The sequence below is a fragment of the Aythya ferina genome, assembly GCF_964211825.1.
Source record: "Aythya ferina genome assembly, chromosome: 15".
Lineage (NCBI taxonomy): Eukaryota > Metazoa > Chordata > Aves > Anseriformes > Anatidae > Aythya > Aythya ferina.
Window position 1 is genome coordinate 2,001,147 of NC_140314.1, and position 22,509 is coordinate 2,023,655.

The 22,509-nt window shown below is 46.6% G+C and overlaps 1 protein-coding gene across 5 annotated transcripts in view; it reads right to left on the reverse strand.

The window, feature by feature from the left end:
- Nucleotides 1–22,509, reverse strand: part of LMF1 (lipase maturation factor 1) — a 190,680-nt gene that overhangs the window by 100,241 nt on the left and 67,930 nt on the right. For 4 of the 5 annotated variants that reach the window (XM_084536873.1, XM_084536871.1, XM_084536872.1 and 1 more), the window contains one exon: nucleotides 13,370–13,435. In XM_084536873.1, the coding sequence (XP_084392999.1) occupies nucleotides 13,370–13,435 (66 nt within the window). Of the gene's footprint in view, nucleotides 1–6,511; nucleotides 6,635–13,369; nucleotides 13,436–22,509 lie in introns of those variants that run through there. The other variant, XM_084536874.1, reaches the window with a different exon arrangement.

The following is a 22,509-nucleotide window of genomic DNA, read 5'->3' on the forward strand; positions in this document are numbered from 1 at the left end:
ACATAAACATACACAGATGAATGCTAATGATCAAACGTTTTGCAGAAATGAAATGCATTAATGTAAAAAAAAACAAAAAAACAAAAAAAAACACAACACAACAACTGCTTAGTGAAGATAAATTTCCGGTTACACAAAAAAACCCTTGGCGATGACAAATTCACAGACCATGGTAAAACCTAGACTAGTGACTTAAAGAATTAAAGGATTACCCTTTTAAAAAAATGCACAGAGGCTTCTGCACCCTTGGTGTCACTTGGACAGTCCCCAACAGGCCCTTCCCAAGCATCCTCTGGTGGAGCCAGTGTTGATGAGAACTGCTGGAAGAAGGTTCCCAAAAGCAGCATCCAAAATCAGGGTCAGCACACGAGGCCAAGGGTGCAGGAATTCAGAGAGGCACCCTCACATGAACTTTAATCTCAACAAGTTACAAAAGCGAGCTGCTCTCTCTATAATAAAACCAAAGTTTAATTAGGAAAGTCAGGTTTGACCGGCTTTGAGAAAACTACCCTTTGATAACTACATGCTACATTATCCTTTCACTTCTTTTGGCAGAGAAGAGAGGTTATTGCAGTTTTCTTTGGCTCCTTCTCTCTCCTGTCAATCCCCTGTGCACTCAGATAGTTCAGGTTCAATGTTCAAAAGGAGGGAAGGCTGTGAAACGTCCATCAGCTCTGTTTACCAACAGAAGCACAAAAGGAAAAGGGACCCTGAGCTGGCAGCTCGTGGTTAGAGATCTCAGGATGTGACCGTGGTGTCTGCTCACGGGGCTCTTTCTGTAGTTGCTGGAACTATTCTTTATGGTGATTTGCACCAACTTAAAGTGTGGCAGCAATACCGAAAAAGAAATCGTTAATGAACGACTTTACAAGCAAAGAAACATTTCCAGCCTGTTCTTGCTCATGTTTGGTTTCCACATCTGCGCTGGTGTTCCCAGTCGTTTGGCTTAGAGCAGAGCAGGACAGGGTTCCACAGCATCTGCCAAATTTGATATTGAAAGGCTGCTAAAATCACAATTAACTTTTTGAATTAAAATATTTCACTTATTTGCCTCGGGGCCAAGGGTAACACATTCAAACAGATTTCCATTGCGGGCTGCTCACAAACTGTTAATTGCAACGATTGCCTTAAGGACTTACCAACCATAACCCATTTCATACAGAGCGTGGGCCACCTCCTGCGTGGGATACTATTTCTTCTCCTTAGACAGATGACAGGAAATTTTATCAAACAAGATGAAGACTGTTGCAAGGCCCTTGAGCTACCAACAAACCTACATCATCTTTGTGGCAACCGACGCAGTCAGACCGGTGGGTATTAAAGCCAGCTCGCATCCTGCATTTCAGTAAGCGCTCTTTAACAGTTTTATTTGCAGAACAGATTTTGCTGAGCCCCAGCAGTTGCTGGTTAACATCTCCCTGTGCTCTCCTCAGTGTGAGCAGGGATGGCCAAGCACACAGCAGATATATGGTGCCTGGCACACGAGGGTGAGGTGGGCACACGCTCACCTCCAGCCAGGGTTGTTGGTTGCAGCGGCCAACAATCCTGCGTTACATTAAAATGGATCCAACGTGACAGTCCGAAATTCAATATTGTCTCAGTCTAATTGGACAGGATCCAGTTCAATTCTGTCAAACGCCTTGATTAATGCTAAAGCCATAAAACCCCTCTTAGCCATCGAGACGTTCAGGCTGAAAGGGAGAAGGAAGAATATGATCCTTGGAAAACAGAGATAAGTGAATTCATGAATGTGAGTAAGATAAATGCCATTTTTAATACAAATATTTCCACAATGCTTGCGAGAGCAACAATTCACAAGCTGTACTCTTCTGTATGAATTGGTCAAGAGGTAAAAGCTTTTACTAAGCACCTTGTGCAGTCAAACCTTTTACACTGGAATGCGGTATGACAGCACGGTTATGAAAAAGGTTTATTTCTTTGTCTCAAGTAATTTTGAGACAGCCTAGGAAAGAGAAAGCTCTCACTGACTTGCCCCCCTTCCAGCCTGGTCACAAAACTGCTTAACTAGAAATCCCACAAAGTGGAGGAAATGGGTCTGAACTGCAGATGGGAACCACCTCTGGGAAGAGAAACCGCAGTCACACATCTGACTTCACAGCGGAATTCCATAGCTTAAACCAATTTAAGAAATAGGAATGCTTGTTTCATTTTGTTTCAAACTGGTGGGAAAAAAATCTAGGCTTTTATCTATACTTTATCACAGAATTCACCATTTTTTGCTGCAGCACAAATGGCATGGCACAAAAAAGATGGGAATATTCCATAGGTAAAAGAAAAGGGCAGCAACTTTAAATGCTTGAAAACATCGATCTTGTCACAATGTTCATAGAACGAGACAAAAAAGTGTTTTTAGTGATCTATCAAGTTTTTAAGGTTGAAAGAGCTAATTCACATTGAGTTACCCTCCCAGCTTTTACATATAATATGTACCAAAAAAGATAAGCAAGTTATATTCCATTATATATAATTACAGAAGCTCCTAATTACATATCACAATTTTTAGGCAGCCTAGCAAATGCCATGCTTTCCAGAACAGCAATTCCTGAAGTGAATAGTAAATCAGTTTTTGCTTGCCACTGATTTGAAACTTTAACCTATAAATTAAATTAATAAGAGACAAAGGCTTCTTTTGTGCATTTGCAAGCCTGTAGGATTTTACAAATAATAGGACTGGAAAGTGATTTATATTCCAAGATTAAAGGTCAGTTTGGCGCACACGACTTTGGAGCAAAACACCACAGCAAAGAGTTGTATTAACTCATTCATGCACCAGCCCAACTCTGCGTCCTGCTCCTTGCAGCCACCAGGAGTTATGGGAGTTTGCTGAGAACAGAGAAATAGTTGCAAGACAGAAAAAAAATTGCACTGGACAAATATGTGGAATTCTTCCAGATCTATGGTAGGAAGGGAATTGTGACTAAGAATTGCATCAAGCAATCAGCCCCCTACGTTACTGACGTTACCTGTGTGTTACAACTCAAATCAAACACACGTTTGATGGGGAAAGATTGAAAACACAGAGGATTACATGGAAACAGCATAAATTAAAAAGGAACAGAAAATATGCAAATAATGTGAACTTTTACCAGCAAAAGGAATGGCTGGTTTATTTTATGAAATTCTGCTGCTAGCTGGTCTTACTCCTGGACTGGCTGTTTCTGTGGAAATAAGACTTCAAACTGAATTTAAAATTTTGGATGCATGCAATAATTAATATAGTATTAACCTGAGAACTGAAATAGTTTCTTATGATTACTCCTGTAATAAAAATTATTGCTCCGTTAAGAAAATCCTAGTAGGAGACCAGAGGAGGAGACATGCACAAACACATCCACTGGGAGGAATGTAGCTTCTTTGGCATGACTTTTTTCCATGTCTGCTATTTTGTAGGACACAAATTCAGTATCCTACTTATTAAATTAGGACAGATTTCTCTATTATGTGAAAATTCATTAAACAATTTAACACATTCAGTAGTCAAAGAAAGATGAAACAGTAGCATGTGTGCATAATCTGATGAAAATGCAATCTGATCCCCAAAGAAGAAAGCACCAGCTTGTAAACAAACACCCTATTTGTTTAAATTCTATCTGCAATTAAAAGCCTGTACTGATTTTGCTTTCCCTGGAAAGGCAGATGGCAAGGATGTAGGCTGTTTTTTAGGTAATTTAATTGTACATTGGAGCACTGCACACTCCATTTTGTAGCTGATATTATGTGAAAATGCATGTGTTCAAATTACAGTTCACTTAGACTTCTGGATGTTAAAAAACAACTGTTATAGAAAAAGAAGAGCACTAAATTTTGGCAGACACCAACAGTTTGCATCATCCCAAAGGTGTCTGAAGCAAGGGAACTGAAAGATGGTACATGCCCCACAAATGCTGGGGGAGGTGGGAATGGATGCGAAGAACAACTCCTGAGGTGCTGCTGACACATTGCTATGTAGGAGACCAGAAAAAACAGCATTTAATGTCCATGCGTGCCATGATAGATGGCAAAAAAATCAGCATAATTATCATCACAGAGACTAGTTTTCACCTTTCTGAGTTTGCAGAGGTAGGTACATGTGTATGAGGGCTCCGGACATGCCCTAAGCAGTTCCCAAGCTGGGCACTGGAGCTGCCCCACCACGGCAGGGGGTCCTGGCCAAGCAGCCAGCCCTGCCTGGGGTTCGGGGTGTGCTGCCAAGAGGACAGAGATGCTCTGATAGAAATGCAGGAGTTGCTGGAACCACGTGGAAGAGGCCAACTGAGCAATTCTCAGCTGGGATAGGAGGGATATGTCAGGAGGGATAATGGACACACTACTGGGAAAGACTGGAAAGCTCTGAGATTTTCTCCTGCTGTTCTCCTCTTGCTGAATTCAGCCTTCCAGGTAGCACTGAAATTTGTCATCTTTCTTCTCTTTGCAGATTTTTTAAAACACGCCATTAACTAGCTCATAAACCCACAATTTAAATAATTATCTGAGCATTGCCTCTGTTATCTGCAAAGCTGACAAACCTCGTGGGCCCTGAACATTTCACGAGCAGTACATTGTTCCCCATGGACCTGGAAGGCAGAGGGAAGCTCGTCTGCTGGAGAAGCTGCCCACCTTGGGTCAGGGCATGGAGAGCCGGTCAAGTGGCTGGGAAGGGGGTCATATGGATGAATTTGACTAGGACTGAGAAAGACCAAATGGGTGGAGGGTGGGGAGGAAGAAAAAATGAGGAAAATATTTAAGGCAAGTGATGAGGGTCCTGGGTGGTCTGTAAACGAGTTTGAAACAGTGGGAGAGTGTAACGAAGAGATGAAATCCAATAGTTGTACAGGAAGCTTTCACCAGGCTTAAAACAAATCCTTAAGAAAAACAGAAAAGAATCCAGGAAGAGGAATTGTATTACTGCTGAAAACGGTATTGGCATATTCCCAATGCATTTACAGCGTGTGACTGACAGTTCTGCTTCTGATCCCAGCAGTGGAGAGGGATAATGTCTTCCTACGCTTCAAAAACCTCAAACGGCTCAAAACAGAAAGTTCCCTGGGGGGCATTTCTACTAAACTTGTGCTAGTTTATCCTATTTTGTTTTAATATTGCTGGAAATTGCCTGAAAGCTGGGGCAACCGGTGGGGAGTGGTGGGTGACCCAAGTGACAGGTGCCACTAACCTGCTTTGCTTATACCAAACGGAAAATCTTGGAAGCTGTTGACTTTATCTTTGATTGTTTCAGTGCTGCTACTTTCGGCGAAGAAACGTGCACCCTAAAAAAGATGTTTTTAAACTGCACCGAAAAGATAAGGTAAAAGCACTCTGCTGCCCCTGGTAGCTGGAATCTGGCAGAGATCATTTTCTGTGTGCTTAGCCCATCCCTCAAATTCCTGCCATTAGTTTCCTCTCAAAGCTATTTTCAAAGTTTCTCTCTCAGCACCTGCTTAAGTCCAATTTACATCAGCAGTATGTGGTTTCCTGAGCCTGGGCCAAAGATGCCGGGCTGCTCGATGATGCTGATTCGCAGCTCTCCCTTTCATTTTGATAGTTCACTGACCAGACGCTCTTTTCCACTTCTCCTAAACTCACTGCTGGGATCCTGGTCCCTGTGAAGACAATAGCTGAACTGATGCTGATTTTCAGGTGGTTGAGAATCCACTTACCATTCGTCTTTCATGTTTGCTGCTGGGGATAACACAAGCCAGACTCCTGTACCAAATGTTGGCTGAGTGGATAGCTCTGGAAGGCAGCTTTCCTGCCTGCTCTATTTGGAATAAAACATCACTTATCATGTCCCTGCAGGTAGGAGAAACCTGATTTTGTTCTGCTTAAGGGCCAGTGTTACTAATTACTTTAGCTCTTCTAGAACACCCTTGGACTGCAGAAGGCCTGTATTCCTTTCTGGTTTTTTTTTTTTAGAAAGCAACATGACTGGGCATAAATGTCAGTATTTATCATTATGTCTTCTCAATTTGCAACTGCAAAAGGAAGGCTACACTTCTGAAAATTTACTGCTTCACAGCTTTAGTGAGCTCAGACCTCACTTCCAGCAGTGCTGATCATCTGCAGCAGAACTCGCTGCCAGTGCCCAAATCCTGGAAAATCAGGCCTCTTTCCGAGAAGCGCTCAGCATTAATTTATAGTCACCGAATCTCTGCTTGTGCTCCAGTAAGCTTCTGCCAGCAAATCTGACCTGTGCAAACCAAGCAATACCTATCTGCCCCAAATGCTTCCAAGCTGAGCACAAAATCCACCCGTCAATCCTTCTCTTTTTAAGCAATCTGTATATTTAACTGTTAGTAGAACAACAGGGCCCAGCCCTACGTTGGGAATAACAAACATTTCTAGCAATTTACATTCAAACATCTCTTTATACAGAGAGCACCTGGGATTCATCTGAAAACCTGCCTCAGATAGAGACCTTCATGCAGCAGCCTGATACAAAATCCAGATACAGCGTAATAAGCTTTTGATGTCGTGTTGACATTCATCTGCCAATATTATTGCTTCATGCACTTACCTTATGATGGATCTTGTTACTTAATTGATCACAGGCAAGGTCAAGAATTAGCCCTTCTTCCACTGACATCATGCAAATCACCAAACCCCAGAAGAAAGCACCTAATCCTCAGCTTCAAATCCACACTAGGCAGCCCTTCGATACGTGTGAACGGAGACAACTGGTTTTTCAATTATGCCTCGGAAAAGGTCATTTTTCAAAACTTATGACCAAATGGAAAAAAAAAAAAAAAAAAAAAAAAAAGCTGCTCACAAACGTGCTCTTCCTTTTGGTATCGCTCGCCTTAACGCGAAGAACAGCTTGTTTTCACAACAGGAGATGAAAACAAACTGCATTTATAATCCGCCCTGGGCAGAACCTCGCTTCCCCAACGTCACTCTCCCTACAGAGGGCTCAGCAGCTGCTTTGGCTTCCACGGGACAAGTTGCCCGGTGGGGACAGAGACAGACCACAACCTATTTCACTCAGATTTTCCCTGAAACACATCTTCCAGAGCATGAATTTTACTGTTCCATGTAATGACAGGCTGTGTGTAGCCCCAGAAACATCTGGCCCCACGCGCTCCACGGCCCCAGGAGAAGCCCGACCCCTGCCACCGCCTGCAGAAAACCCCTGGCTGAGGCTGCAGCCTCCGAGTTTGGATCAATTCTGCAGCAAGCTTTGTCTGGTAGCACGCAGATTATGCAATAAAGTCCATTTTGTATGGAAAAAAAAAAAAAGGAGGAAAAAAAAGCACTAAGAAGCTTTCGGGAGAGGTCCACAAGCCAAAGACGAGCACTGCACAACAGCATCCCCATGCTGAGGCAGGGCTGCCTGGCAGCGATCGTTGGGTGTTTCAGTGCTTTGCTGTCAGTTAAAAGTACTTCAGAAGGCAAAATCCTAATTAATCAAAGATGGAGAAATCATAACTGGCAGCCGGCGTGATCACGCGAAACCCCAGTAACTGCTCGCAGTCCCAGCCTCTGTTTTCTGCACACGTATCCAGGATTCCTTGCCTGTGTTTGCCCGAATGTCGAGCACAGAGAGCTTGTATTTAACTTCGCACATGGAAATCTTCTAGCCTAAAACCCAGAGTCACATCAAACCATCCTGGCTGTGAAGTGAATGTATACTATCAGGCAAATTACTGGATCCGTATTCCTCATAATATTTCTGGTGAATAAACTACAAAATAATTTTTTAGAGACAATGGGGAGGGCGAAACAGAAGACAGCAAGGAAATTCTGTTTCCTCCTCCCGAGCAGACACGTTACTGTCCTCTGCAACAGATGCAACGCCTCAGTGGCTTTTATCATTGCTTGTGCAATGCCGTACCTGGTACCCCGGGAAGAGCCAGCTGTAGGACAAACGCCTTTTGCACTGATTTTTAGGGCTGCGCCAGCTGCCTGCAGCTGCACGACCCCGCAGAGGACCGAGTGACAGGGCAGACCGACGGGCCATGCTGCATTCCCCCAGCCCACAAGCACAGGAGGCTGCTGCAGCTCCTTCACCCAGCACTGCTGCCCCTTCTCACCCACACCTGTGGGCTCAGCACCAGCCCTCACCAACGCTCTCCCCCTGCCAATGCAAACCACACGGGCTCCCCGCATCAGCCATCACCTCAAATCATTCCGACTTTTGGGGCAATATTCTCTATCCTTGGGAAAACTGCCATGTTTCTTTCCAACGAGACAAAAATAGCTACGAGGACTTTGGAGCCCTTCGAAGAGCCCTGGGTTTGGCACTATGTTATTAGAAAGGAGATCTCCAAAATGCTTTGTGTGGCGCTAAGACTTCTTTAAAATTCTTTTAAAATTTCTGTCCAATTCAACACCTTCTCCCCCCATTAATTTGTAACCTTAAAGCGCGCGCTTGGAGTGAGAGATGTGCTTCCCTGTTAGGAACATTTATGGTCCCAGCAGTACAAACTGATGGAAAAAAGCCCATCCTGAGACACCACAGATCACCAAAGCAGATCACTTTCTGATTTATCAAAGATAATTTGTTGATGCACTTACTTTTGGTTTCACAATAGCTTGGAAAAAAATAGGTTAAAAGTCTAACAGGGTCTAATACAGTGAGTAGAAGGGAAAGAAGAAATCACGAGGCAGTTAAAGAGCAGTTAAAGCTTCCTTCTCATCCTTATCAGCACAGTTATCAGTCAGCAAGCCTGTAATTAGGTACAAAAGACATTGTGCTCCAGAGAGCTCCTTGAGGAACTGGGGAGCTGTTGTAAGCTAGAAGCTGGAGCCCTGATTGACAGCCTCCCTTTAAGAAAAACAGTTACAGAATAATTAGCAATAATTTGTACAAATCAGAAGAGGTGACCTTTGTGGCTGCACAGTATCTTACATAATGAACAGAGCTTTCCTCCAGCAGCAGGGACGAATTCAGAAGGACTAAAAAGGGACTCAGTTATCAAGCAGAGTCCTTCAGACTTCTCTGCGTGGTGGCAACCACCCTTCCCTGAGTACCTGCAGATAGGGAAGGAAATCCTGGCTCCTACTTCCAGTACTGGCAAAAACTTTGTAGATTTAGTGATTAGGGGTGGTGGTTTTTTGCTTTGTTTTGTTTTTGTTTTGTTTTCCATATTTTAATTATTTTTCTTTATCCCTCTACCTCGTCTTTGTCCCAGTGGTAAGTTTGTTTTCCTCACATGGCTTTTGTGCCTGGATAAAAGGCATTCCCTTTTAAACACCACTTAAAAAAAAATCTTTAAATTAAAAAAAAAAGTAAATCCAAGTTGCTCCAGTTGCACGTGGAAAAGCCACAGGTTCCATGCTTGGCGTCTGCTGCTGCTCCCCCCAGCTCTGCACAGCCTGACCTGGCTGAGGGCACGCTGTTGGGGTGTGGGTGACCCCAGGGACGTGTTGGAACATCCCGAGGGGGCTGCGACCCAAAGTCCACGCAGGGGGAGGAGGAGGAGGAGGTGGCTGCCCAGCAGGGATCTCTGCTCCCTGCATGCTGCTGCCCGAGCAGCTGCTTCGGCAGCTGTTCCTACCAGTTGGTGGCTGAATTTTACAAGATATCTGTCTGTAATTAAAAAAGCAACAATACTTTGGCAGCCATCACAAAATGCATCACTGGATGACATCCCACAGCGAGTACGTCTGCGCTGGATATGGGGAGACGCGGTAGATGCGACCATGTAGGACTTTCCCATTTCTAAACCCCAAAGATTATCTGCTTCACTTCGCTGCCAGGACCACCACCAGCATCCAAAAACATGGGCTCCACCGGGTCTGGCTGCGAGTCAGAAACGCTCATCTCCTGCCTGTGCCACTCCAAGCTGCCCTGTGCCAAGACATATGGCTGCAAGGTGCTCGGCAGTGCAGGAGCGAGGCTCGGAGAGCTGCAGGTTTGGTGGGGAGGTTTGAAACCCGGGCCTAGCACGGAGGGTTTTCTCCATTTGGAGCATGTTAAGACGCTGGGCTCGTGCCAGATAAGCAGCACACCCAGAATCAGCAAGGTGAGGGCCAGATAAAGCTTGGCAAAGGAGGAAGGAGTAAGAGGCCCCGGGGAGCAGGTTGGTGCTCTCCAAGCCCCACCGAACGCAGTGGGACCCGCGCCACAAGCTCCAGTGGGAGCAGAAACCCAGCTCCAGTCTGCAAACCGCTGCGCGCATATTTGCAAACCATTGTGTACACAGCAGATAAATGCTTAATAATAATGATGACAAACAGACAAACCCAGAAGCAGCTTCCCTCCGCATTAACTGCATCAGGAGCAGGTCCCACTGAGCGAAAGCCTCCCTTGTAGCTGGGACTTCTCACAGAGGGCAAAAAGCCACCCAACCGCAGCCAGCAGTGAAAGGACTGCAAAGGCAAGGAACGATGAATCAGGCCCATGGCACATCAGGACCTGGGACCTCACCTGCCAGGCACGAAGCTCCGTCACACAGCCGCCACTGTGTGCACGCTGAGGTGAGGATTTACATGCCTGCCTCGGAGCTGCTAACGAAGAAACTAACACAGAAAGAGATTCAGCTCCCTGTTAGCAGTTTCTCAGCAAACTGGGGGTAGTGTGGGGCTGCTGGCACCCAGAGGTGCCATGAATCCTCTGTGTGTCCCCACTCCCAGCCCTCAGCCCAGCCTCCAGGCGCTTCCCTTGTGCCAGGCTGGGCGTGCTGGAGGAGTAAAGCCTGAACTTCTCAGCCCTGTCAGTGTCTGCTCTTCTCTCCCACACTTACTTGAGCCCATCTACTCCTCGGGGATCGGAGGAGTGTTAGGCTGGTAGGAAAATACCTCTCCTATGTAAACCATGCGTTCTGCCATTTCCCTCTCCAAATTACACAGCGTCACAGATCGTAAGCCCTCTAAACAGAGAGTCTTCAGTTGAGGAACAGATCTCCATAAAGGCTGGGATTAAGGCCCTGCACGTTAGAAAGGAAAAAGGGAGGAAAAATATGCTCCGTTTAATTACCCAAGCCATAACAACATTTTACTATTTTATACATGATTCCTGACAAAAGTGGAAATGTTATTTTCCACGAGCATGGCTGCTGGTTCTACTACAAATAAATAGTCCAGGGTGCGCTCAACATGCAAGAGATGGAGGCCATGTGTTTTCATTAATTCTCTTGGCAGAGAAGCCCATGTAGATTTTGGACTGCAGCTCAGGGCTGGAATACGAGAGCTGGGGTGGCCAACATACATCACAGCAGACTCCATTTGGCCCAGGTCCACTTACGAGTTGGTCCAATACCCAGTTTTATCATCCTAATTACGAGCAGATTCCCAGCTCCCTCCCTCCCTCACCGAGGTGCCTTCAGCTTCACCCTTTTCTTCCTCCCTCTGGCTAGTTGGGTTTGGGGGACTTGTGCCCTGACGCATCTCCAGAACCAGAACCAGAGCTGGATTCTCTGCATTTGAGGACTTTAAGGAGGACCAAATTGTCGGGGCTTCCTCCTCAGTGAGCACTGGGGTCCCCCAGAGCATTTCTACCCCTTACCTAGTACAAAAACCTAAACCAACAGGTGAATTGCAGTCCTTTGTCTGTTATCGCCAGCAGAAAAATGTTGGCCTCTTTCATTTTCCCTTTATTGCAGCTTCTTTTGTGTGGATTAAAATAATTGATATTGATAATGTGATCTGCCCCCTGCCCCTGTTCCCAATTACTTTCACAGGCTAGGGATCCTGCATTATGGATAGGACAGGAATGGTCTTAATTAGCCTTCTGGGTTACAGAACTGATTCTGGTTTTGATTTGAAATATTTGGGATTACGCAGGCTGACTGTTGTGGGCTGGGGTCACCAGCAGAGCCGCCCAGGGAATGTGGGGAGCTCAGCTTGAGCTGGCTTTTCTTTGACTACTGCCAGGTGCCCAGCAGCATGCGGAGCAGAGCAGCACTCTCACTGCTAGGCAAAAAGGACAGACAGCTTAGCACAGCCACCTTTGTGTTCAGGATTAAGAACAACAGCACTGAGGGGTATTTGCAGGCAAAGTTTTACTCTGGATGTGGCAGGACACCTATAGTTCAAGGAGTGCTGACCAAGCAGCCGCATTCGTAAAAGGTAACCCTTGCATTCAAGGGGCCAAACACCCATTAAAAGTAAATGGTAATAAAAAATGGAGCATTAAACCTGAAAGGGCAGAAACTCCTTTCTGGACCTGCAAAATTCCATTTCGAAACATGCAATTAGTTAGAACAGAATAGAAACCGATAGGATTTTTCCTATTTTGGGAGGAGGAATCCTAATCCCGTAACAGGATCGGTAACATGGTCCCTGCCACTCACATGCAGTTCTTGCCATACAATGGTGGAAAGAGAGAAACACTGTGTGAGCCTCCCCATGTCCGCTGCTCTGCGTGCCTACCCTGCACGAAGTAATTCATAGGCAACACCTCGGAACATGTTCTGCAGGTCAGAGAAGTCAGGATCCGTAAGGTTTAACTGGAAGGGGAAAATGCTTTCCAGACGTGATGAAGGTCCGCTGAGAACAGCACCCCCCGAGCGTAGATCTCCAGGGACCGGCAGCTCGGGCCTCCCTGCCAAACCCAACAAAGAATTACGCTGGTCTGAGCAACACCCGGCAAACACAGCACCAGAGCAGGGCTCAGACTCGGCAGTCCAGATGCTGAACGCTCCCCTGCTCGTCAGATGCGTGTGGGTTATGGACCCAAGGCACCGTGACTTGGCGTGCCATTTTCTGTGGCTCCAGTGTTAATCCAGAGTAAAGACCATCACTTGCAGTACCGTTTCTTTCACAGGGAACCAGGACTACTTGCTCAGCAGAGCACCCCGGTACGCAGCAGTTTTTCCTTTTTAACTCTGTTTACACAAAATGCAAATGCAAAAATATAGGTAAAAGCAGAGGGAAGCTGAGCTCCCTCTCTCTGTAATCAAAGATGAGACAACGCTCAGAGCCAGAATACAAACCACAGTTTATAATCAAAATGTAACGTAATCACTGAAACAGATGTCAAAAAGATAAAACCGTATAATTCTGAATTGCCAACGATTAGGGCTCAGCATCTTGGACAGCACTGATGCTCTATTTCTGTCTACATATGTCTGCATTTTGGAATAAAACAAAAAGTAAGCAGAAAGCACACAGCACAATGCTACAGAAAAGCCCTTTTTGTTCCTCTCTTTTACCGTTTTTACAGAGTTTTCTGTGGAGCTCACGTTTGTCCCTGATTCAGACTATGACGGTGAGGGGAGGGAAGGAGAGAAATTGGGCTTTTAGGACTGTGGTTGGGAAAAACAGCATCACCGAGCTGGCACACGGACATTGACAGAGTTGCCAAAGACAGAAGGCAACGATAAAGAAAGAACAACATGGAGAGCTGCCTGGTAGAAGAGAAAAGGTTAGAGAAAAAAACTCTACCAAAGTAAAACAGGCAAGAAAAAATAGTTTTAATGTGCAGATTGCTCACCTCGTAGTGATAATCCATGCAAGTTAACTCTCTCCAGCAGCGATCTCCTCGAATTTTAATCAACCCCTGGAAAAAAAAAAAAAAACAACAACAAAAAATAAGTGTCAGAAATATTTTGTTTTATTTTATCTACATTTCAGGTATTAACTTAAGATGCCAAAATCTCTGGTTAAACTACAGGGACAGCATTGTCCAGTACCAGCAGGGAAGCACAGGGGCTAAGCACTGCCCTGGAAATCCATCACAGATCCGTACCCAGGCCCAGCTGTTGTCCCTTACAAAACACAGCTCAGGAGAGGGCTCTGAGCAACAGACTGCTGCCTGCTTCCTGAAAATGTGACAGAATCCTTGTGGAAAATGACACGTTGCTTACAAACTGCTGGAAGGTGCTGGGATAAGGGATGCCTGCACAGCAGGAGGGAAGGTGCGCAGCTCGTCAGGGACACAGAAATCTTCCTTATCTGAACCCAACCCAAAGAGCTGATCCTGCACAGACCCCTTTGGACAGCAGAAGGGGCTCAGGACCTGGCTAATTAATGAAATGGGCTCTACAGCTGTGAGATGAGCAGCAGAGCTGATGGAGAACCATGAGAGCTGACCTCAAGCCTGGGGAACATGCAGGAGAGTAAGGACCAAGATCCCAAATATTCCTGTTTTTTAGCATTTCCAGTAACCTGCCAGCTTAGTCATGAAAATTTTATGACAGAGATGAGCCTCCAGCACCCACATCTGCAGCTCTTTGCTTGTTGCACAGGGCTTCCAAGTATTAAAGCAATGCAAATGCCAGTAACAAAGAGCAAAGCTGGGTAGCACTGAACCACAGGACCTGAAACAAGCCCCAAATCCTGATGGTGGCCACAGGAGGGGCAGCTCTGCTAGGGCTCCATGCCCTCACCCACACGTAAACCATTGCAGAGGAGCTATGAACAACCCACTGCTCCCAGCATTGGCTCCCAGCACTGCTGGGTACAACGTGAAGAGACACAGAGCATCGAGAAGCCACCAAAAAAGGTCTGAAAAACAGACTCTGGCACTGGGGCATTTCTCTATAACAGATGGAGAAGTTGCCTGCAAACCCAAACACAGCTGCATTCACGATTTTAAAGTCCAGGCCCTGTTCTCTCCCTCACTCCCTGTAGTAGAGGCAAGGCTGACACAGGCTGGGCTGAGATCGCATGCAGCCTCAGCAGCGCTGAAGCCCTGAGCTGGATGCAGAGATGCAATCAAAGTAATTAGAGAAACAAAAGAGGAGAAGGGGAAGGAAGCTGACAGATCTAAACACAGATGAATGCACTAATGACAGGTCTGCTCTACCTTAGGTTAGAGGTTGGCAGTGAAATAAGCAGGTATCAGAGGTTGTGTGCATTGATATTTCAGGGCAACAAGAGAGTGAAATTTCCAAACCAGTGGGCCCATTCCAGGGCTGGCAGTAATATTGGGATTAAATTTCTTTGCCTCAGTGATGAAGACTAAAAAGGAATCAGTCGTCCACAGCAGGAAGGACACCTGGCCAGAGATGAGTCTGTTAGCAGGAAGCCTTGCAATCAAGCCGTGCCAGCCTGAAGGTATGCAGGTTCAGCCTGACGGCTTTGATGTATGGCTAAAGGTCTCTGATTAGGATCACAATATCCCAAATTGAGGAAGGCTTCGCTAGTCAAAAGGCTGAACCAGCTCTATCATCTGCATACAATTAGGGGATATTTGCCTACCTCTGACATCGCCCCTAATTACAGCGTTCCTGCCTTCTTTAGCAGAAAGTGGAGTTTCTGTATGGACCCGATGCTGGGAGCATCCGGAAGGTGGTTTTTTTGTTTTGTTTTGTTTTTTAAAATTCGCAGTAAGGGCATGTTTTCAAGATCAAACCATTGATCTTTCAGTGCTAACAATCTGACAGCTCAGAGGAAGAGGTCAATGGCACTATGGTCCAGCCTGGCCTAGCTGGATCCATCCACATTGCTTAAAACTATTCACCTGCAGCATCGAACAGTTTGTCAGACCTGTGACTCAAGAAAATCCCACATTTCAGGGACCTAAAGACCCCATACAACTGCCCCAAGCTCATAAGTAAATATCCACAAATGCCCCCAAAACCCTTGTCCAGCGAGACAACCTGATGGAAGGGTCAAGTAGCTGGCTTAGAAGCAACCAGGATGTGCTTTTGCACACCTCAAATCATTTACGAAAGTGTAGACGTGTTCAGAAGGATTTCAGCAGCCTCAGAGAGGAGAGGCTCGGGGTAACTTCCGAACATCTCCTCCCTGGGAAGTCCCTGCACCACTTGGTCAGCAGGATCTGCTGCCAGAAGATGCTTTGTGCTTCGTCTTCCTGCCCACACCTCCACCCTTGGCTGCTTTAGAGACCATATAGGACGTTAGCCGGACCTCGAGTTAAACCCAGCACAGGCCTTCTTAAACAAACGAGATCCACAAAATCGGTTCCAAGCTTATTTGACACAAACTAGCAGGAAATTGGCGCCTTTCTTGGGCTGAGCCTTACAGCAGATGCTGTTTAGGCATGTATGCCTTTGTGAATGGCGGTGACCCCAAGAGCCTTCGGTAGGGCCACTTACTGCTTTAAATTACATCCCTTACAGGCACGTTGCTAAGTTTGAGCAGATTTTGACCATCTGCTGTCCTATTTTTTTCTTCTTCATTTTTCCCCACTTCTGAAAACGAAGTATTTCTCATGTCTGTGATCACGACATAGGACAGTAAGCAGAAGCTATTAAACACTGTCAAAGTCCATGAATCCAGACAACGGACATCATCCTGCTGATTCTGACCAGGAGGCACGTGGGGTGTCCCAGCTGGTGGGATGGGAGCAGCCCCACCTCTGGGGCTGTTCATGCACAGCACAGCCCCAGAAATGCCAGGCAGAGGGCACCATCCTGGCAGCACTCAGCATCAACCCACTGCAGCAAGAGAAACACAGCTTCGGGGGTAAATGCTGCAGGTGTGAGCCAAGCAAGGTAACCAGTGAGAAAGAATAAGGAGATGGAGTTAGGAGTGAGAGGAAGGGGCAGCCCCCTCCAGCACCAACACCAAAAAACCCAAGCAGAACCAGTTTAAAAGGGGCAGATAAGAGCAGGATGACTACAAAGTGATGTATAAGAAGTCTTATGGGATGGGAATACCGGGCAGGTGCTGTCAGAGCCTGGCCTGGGATGGCAGGGACAAGATGTGCTCCCTGTCAACAGCGGCAGCTTCAGCTCCCCCCGAACCATCCACGGCTTGCTCTGCCCCTAGAACCTTTTCTAAAATTACAGGATACGTTGATAGCATCTCACAGGATGTGCTGCAGCCGACAGCCCTGTCAGTGGCAGAAAGGACGCAAAGAAAGGCTCTGTGCAAGAATGCTGGAAGATTAAAAAAGGACAACTGTTTGATGACCTTCCCTTCTGCCTTGCCCAAGCAGTTACCAAGCCCTACTATTTAGCAGAGATGATTAAAACAAGTATATGATAGAAAAACTCTATAATAAAAATCGAAATCTCTCTTGCAGTGAGTCATGAAGGGAATTAATCACATTTTGTTTACTATAAATCTTTCAAACAGGAAAGTCACTTAAAGCTCTGAATATCAAATCTGTTTTTCAGCACAGAAAACTCCCACTCCCATAATTAACGGCTGTTTCAAGTCTTCTTTCCACTGCCACTGTTTTAAGGTCCCACTTCCACACCACCCCAGCGCCCAAGGTTTTGTTTTTAAAGGAAGCTGGACCAACTAGAACACATAGAGCAAAAACTCCAGGTGCAGCTTCAGCCCTCCTGAGGATCATGAAAGGAGACCAAAAGTGGGTCCATTGGTATGGATGCACAAGAAGGAGCTCTGACATACCCTCCTTTCCTTCATGCTCAGATTAAATCTGATTTTACACACCCTCCCCTAATTGCTTGGCTTCTGCTGACATTTTTGAAGTTGGCTCATATTCTCTTGAAGATGCAAACTTAGTCTAAGAAATACTATCTTGCGGAAAGCCCAGCAATCATGCATCCTCATAAACAATTTTAGGTTTAGTTTCAAGTCATGCGAAGATGAGACACGTGCAGCTTCCCCTGCAGGAGTTTCGCACAGCTTCTGAGACCCTCGCTGCCTACAGGCAGATGGAGTGACATGCAAAAAAAAAAAAAAAAAAAGGAAATGACTCTTTTAAAACAGGGAGCGTGATGCTTTTTATCTTGAAATTCAAGTATCAATTAAGTGCGTAAATCAAAATACAGGGGACTGGTTAACAGACACACTTGGTGGTAGGAAGCTCGTGCTCTGCATCCTCTTTGGCAGAAGGGATGTTGGAGCAGGGAGCACTTGAGCCTACGGAGTGGACAGCACAAGGTCACCAAAAGGACCCAAAGAGCCCCAACTGGCCGATCCTCGGGTGGAAATATCCCTTGGTCCAAGCCTCTTCCGAATCACACGAAGAGTTCAGAGTACAAACTGAGTAATCCTTTACGAGCAGCAACTGCCAAATGATTATATAAACATGCAACACTAAGTGAGGCAATGTCTACAGGGAGTGGGGCTGATTGTTGATTTTGATTTTTTTTTCTCTTTTTTTTCTCCCAGTACGCTAACTGGTGTGGCACTGACACACGGTCAGTGCCACACGGAGCCTGTCAGAGGCCTGCCAGAGCCTGCGGCCTTCCTCCCCCCGGCGGTCTTCCTCCACCCTGAGGCCTTCCTCCACTCGGCACAGCACCGGCCCTGTCGGAGGAGGCCGCTCCGAGCAGGGGCCGAGGGAAACCTCGCTGGGCTTTCTGTAGCTGGGGCAGGCTATGTGCAAGCTGTTTACAGGGAACACATGAATTTCAGACGCTGAGGGCTGAAAGTGCCTGAACGCAGATGTGTTTATGCCCTGTGTACTAACAGGCAGATTAACTTCTCCAACCTCGACGAGCGGCATCCAGAGAAGCATCAGGAGAAAAGTGGATTAGGAGGAGGCCTGGGGTCCAAGCGAGCGCTGGAGCCGGAGGACGAAGGGGGAGGAAATGGGGATCCTCACATCTGCTGGCGTTTCACAGGCGCTGGATTTCTTTCAGTCTGCTAACAATTCCCAATCCATTTTCAAGATTTCTCCGCGTATATTGAACTGGCCTAGACTCCACAGCTGCAGCAGATTATGCTGCCATAACACAGATCAAAGCACGGGGAAAAATCCCCATCCCCTGCTCTCAGACAAGCAGAGGCTCGTGCATCTCTGACGTACCCGAACTGTCCTCTCTTAGGATGTGGAGAGAACGTGCAAGGGGCCAGACAGAAAAGGAGCCCGAGGGCACGTGCATGGGACAGCCACATTTGAGCGCATCGGAACTGGAAGACCCTGATCTCATTTGGACATAGGCTGAGAACATCTCGTGAGGAGTGTTCTGGGGGCAAGCATTAAGCAGGGTTCGAGAGGCGAGCAATATAGACAAATTAAACGGCAAACAAGGAACGGAAAGAAACCGTTTGGCAGCACTTGGGAGAGCAGGGCTCGCAGCCCTGAAATCCCATTCCCAAACACTTCCCAGCGCATTGCAGGCAGGCCTCAGACCTCGAGCCACCTCCTGGTAGCTTCACTTGAGCGAAAGAAAATGAGAGGCAGAAAGTGGCCCATCTCCAGGCTCTGATGCAGCCAAGCATTTGGTTTGAGGTATATGATTGTGACTGAGCTCCAAGGATCAGCCAGATTTAGGTGGACAGATGTAGGAACAAGCCTGATGTATCACTGCATTAAGGCTGTGCTGGAAGCAAAGACCAACTATTAGAAAGAGCAGGACATAGATGTTTTCACAAAGAACACCTCCAGTGCTCCTGGGGGCATTTTTTGAGGGTTGGATCTGCCTAACACCCTCAAAGTTCAAGAACATGGAGATATTTAGATAGTTCAGCAGCCTCGAATCCTTGGTTGCATATAGCCTGCTAACTTAAAAGTATTCTCCAACTGTATTTCTTTAAATAAAGAGAAGAAACCCTGACAATGCGCCAGCTCCTCCAGGCCTGTCCTCAAAATCACGGCGCCAGATAAGGCTGACTGTACCGGCCTCTGGCTAAATCTCCCTTTCTCTCAGATGTAACTCACAACCCCAGGAAAAAACAAACACCAACAGAAATGAGGGCTCTATTTGCACGCTGGGGGTGGCTGAGAGGCCTTTCAAAGCCCTGCATATCAGAAGGGAAAGGTATTCAGCAATACAAATTAAATATAAGCTAAAGGGAAGGAAACAGGTGGCTAAGTGAACTAGCAATTGCCCTTTCACCTCCGTGGCCTTGCTTTGAATCCAGCTCTAAGCAGAATTATTAAATTCATACTGATCGGATGGGGGCTACAAAGAACCCGAGGTCTGATCCTTTCAGCTGGGCCGGAGGCAGCCGGAGCGCTCACCAGCCCTGTCGAGTAATGGGAACGCCTGGCCTGGGGAAGGGGAAAGCTGAGATCTTTGTCATATTAATTTACAGCTGGCTGCGTCTCCGGGCCATTCTGCACCCTCAGAAATCTCCTCGCGCTGCTGTCCGCATGAGAACCATAAAACGGTAACCCTGGATTGAATTAGCATCCCGAATGAAATACGCGCTCAATACCTGCTCCCCTGCTAAGCTCGCTCCCTCCGGGGCACGGCCGGGGACGCAGCACCTGCCTCGGCCTCCCGGCGGCAACCTCCGGGGCGCTCAGCCTCCCGCAATTAAGGGGCATTACATCCACCAGCATTTCTCACAGCGGAAGGAAAATTACATTTAGGGATCTTTTTTTTTTTATTATTTATTTTAATGGCATTCAATAAAATGCCTGTTTTCAATCACCGGAGCAGCTCTCAGCCCCCGCGCACCCTCCGCGTACCAGCCCTGCTCTGCTCTGCACTCATGATCCCAGTCTCTTGAAAATGGCAATTCCCAATTTCAGCTGAAGGCTCCCTGGAGGCACAGCAGGTGATGTCTGCGATGTAGTTGATGACACCTGGCCCTGTGCTTTTGTTTTATTTATCAGCTATAGGTAAGATATTGCCTACATGGGCCAAGTCCCTATTTTGGCTCAAGCACCACCAATAGATTCAATAGCTACCTAGAGTTTTAAAGGGAAGACAACCACGTGATCACTTGAGCAGATCCAGAAGTGAACCAGAGAAAAAAATGGCTTGCCCAGCAAATTCCCAGCAAAACCCACACTGACAAAATTCATCTTTCCTCTTGCCTGCCTGCTGCGGGACTCAGGCCAACCAGCAAGGCACCTAACAAGGCCAGTTCATAAAAGCTTGCACGCCTCCTGTAAACTAGCTAGTTATGACTAATAAATTCTCTTTCAAATCCAGTAGGTTTGTTGAATACATGTGCAAAGTTTGCCAACTGGCGGCCAAGGGATTTTGGGGGTGGAAACCCAAATCAACCCTTCACTCCCAATGAATCAATTCCAGCCTCGCTTGATTGAGTAACCTCGCATGCCTCTTCTCTTTCCCCATCACCGAAAGAGTATCCAACGAGAGGGATTCCAGGGGAAATTAAGCCATAGAGAGGAAGTTTACCAACAGCTTTTGATTTGTACATTTCGAGTTTGATTAAATCATGGCAAAGTGCCCAAACCTGCGGACACGGCAGAGCGGCACACGAAACTTAACACGGGATTGTGGCGCAGAACGGAGGAGGACTGGGAGCCGTGCAACCACCACTGCCCTTCCGAGGACGCCTGTGCTCGGTGTTACTGCACTGAAAGCTGAATTTGCACGGTGATGTGCTGGTGACCGCCTTCTGAACTCGCAGAGAGGATGAACGAACAAGGAGGATCGGGACTCGCTGTAGAGTATTTTCTCTTCTAAGATGCTGCTGGGGTCTCACAGCCCCCTGAAGGTGGTCACCAGCAATGAGTAGTGACACAGGGACCTCTCCACACAGCACAGGGACCTCTCCACACTGCGCAGCCAAGCAAGGAGCCCCATGGGGATGTGGCCCCTTCTCTCCCCAGCCCTGCCATGATATCTGCAATCCCGGCCAGCATCACCCATCTGTCCCCGACCCCCTCCCTGCCGTGCGATGCCCAGGACCACGTGGCAGCACCAGAGCATCCGCTGGCGCGCCATCGCCGGAAACCATTCCGGTTATCACCCTTTGTACGAGGAGGAAAACATCTCCCAGAGAAGATAAACCGTTTCCTTATTTACTCGGTGCCAGAAAACATGATTCATAGACCCGAGGCTGATCCATCATCTGTCACTCCGGAGCGAAGCGATGAGCGTGCAGGCGTGGAAACTTGTTTTGCACGCCTCTGAATCACGCCGTGCTCCTGCTCCGACTCCGGCGACAGGGAGAGAAGCGGCTGCACTCTGACACACGAGCTCCTTCCTCCCCATCTCGCGCCGTGCGCTCTGCCCAACCGTACCCCTTTCAGGCTGCTGTACTTTGGTGATTCAAAATGAAAAAAAAAAAAGCCTAAATAATTAAAATGTCATTCAAGCTCTAAGCCGATATGAGTCACTGCTACAAAAAATATCTTAAAAATTCTTTCAGGAGTGGGGGATAATTATATTCCTCCCTATCTATTGATTTTTCTCTACAATGCAGATGTCAGATTTTCCACGGTTTTTTTCTTTTCCTTTTTTTTTTTTTTTTCCCTCCCCAGAGTGAGTGTCAAGGAGGAACAAAGCGCTCTTTGAGACTTTTTCAGCCCAAAATTAATTCTGAAAAAAAATGGTACAGACAGGCCAATAGCACGGCAAGCGAGAAAAAGCCTGGTGACTCAAGCTATGTCTGCAAATCCTCTATTGATAACCGCGCTGGAGAGAAGGGTGGGGTACAGGGCACCAGAGTTATAAATTTAGAGTCAATCTAAAGACCTTCTTTCTACATCTTCACAATAAGAAAGATGGCTGAAAAAGAAAAAAAAAAAAAAATCAACGAAGGGCAACCCTAAATTCTGGGATTTAATTTTTCTCATGATATTAAATACTCAGAGAAAATCCAAATCAGTGCCTTGCATCTCACACACAGCTCCCTGCCAACCTACACTCCCCACAGTAATTGTGATTTCAACATTTCGGAAAGCCAAACAAATACAAATGCATTTTGAAGACAAACCAGCCGCAATTTAGACCCCAGATTCATGCAAAAGGAAGTGCCATTCTGAAGTTAACATTGATAAAAACAAACAAACAAACAAACAAAAAAAAACAGTTAAGG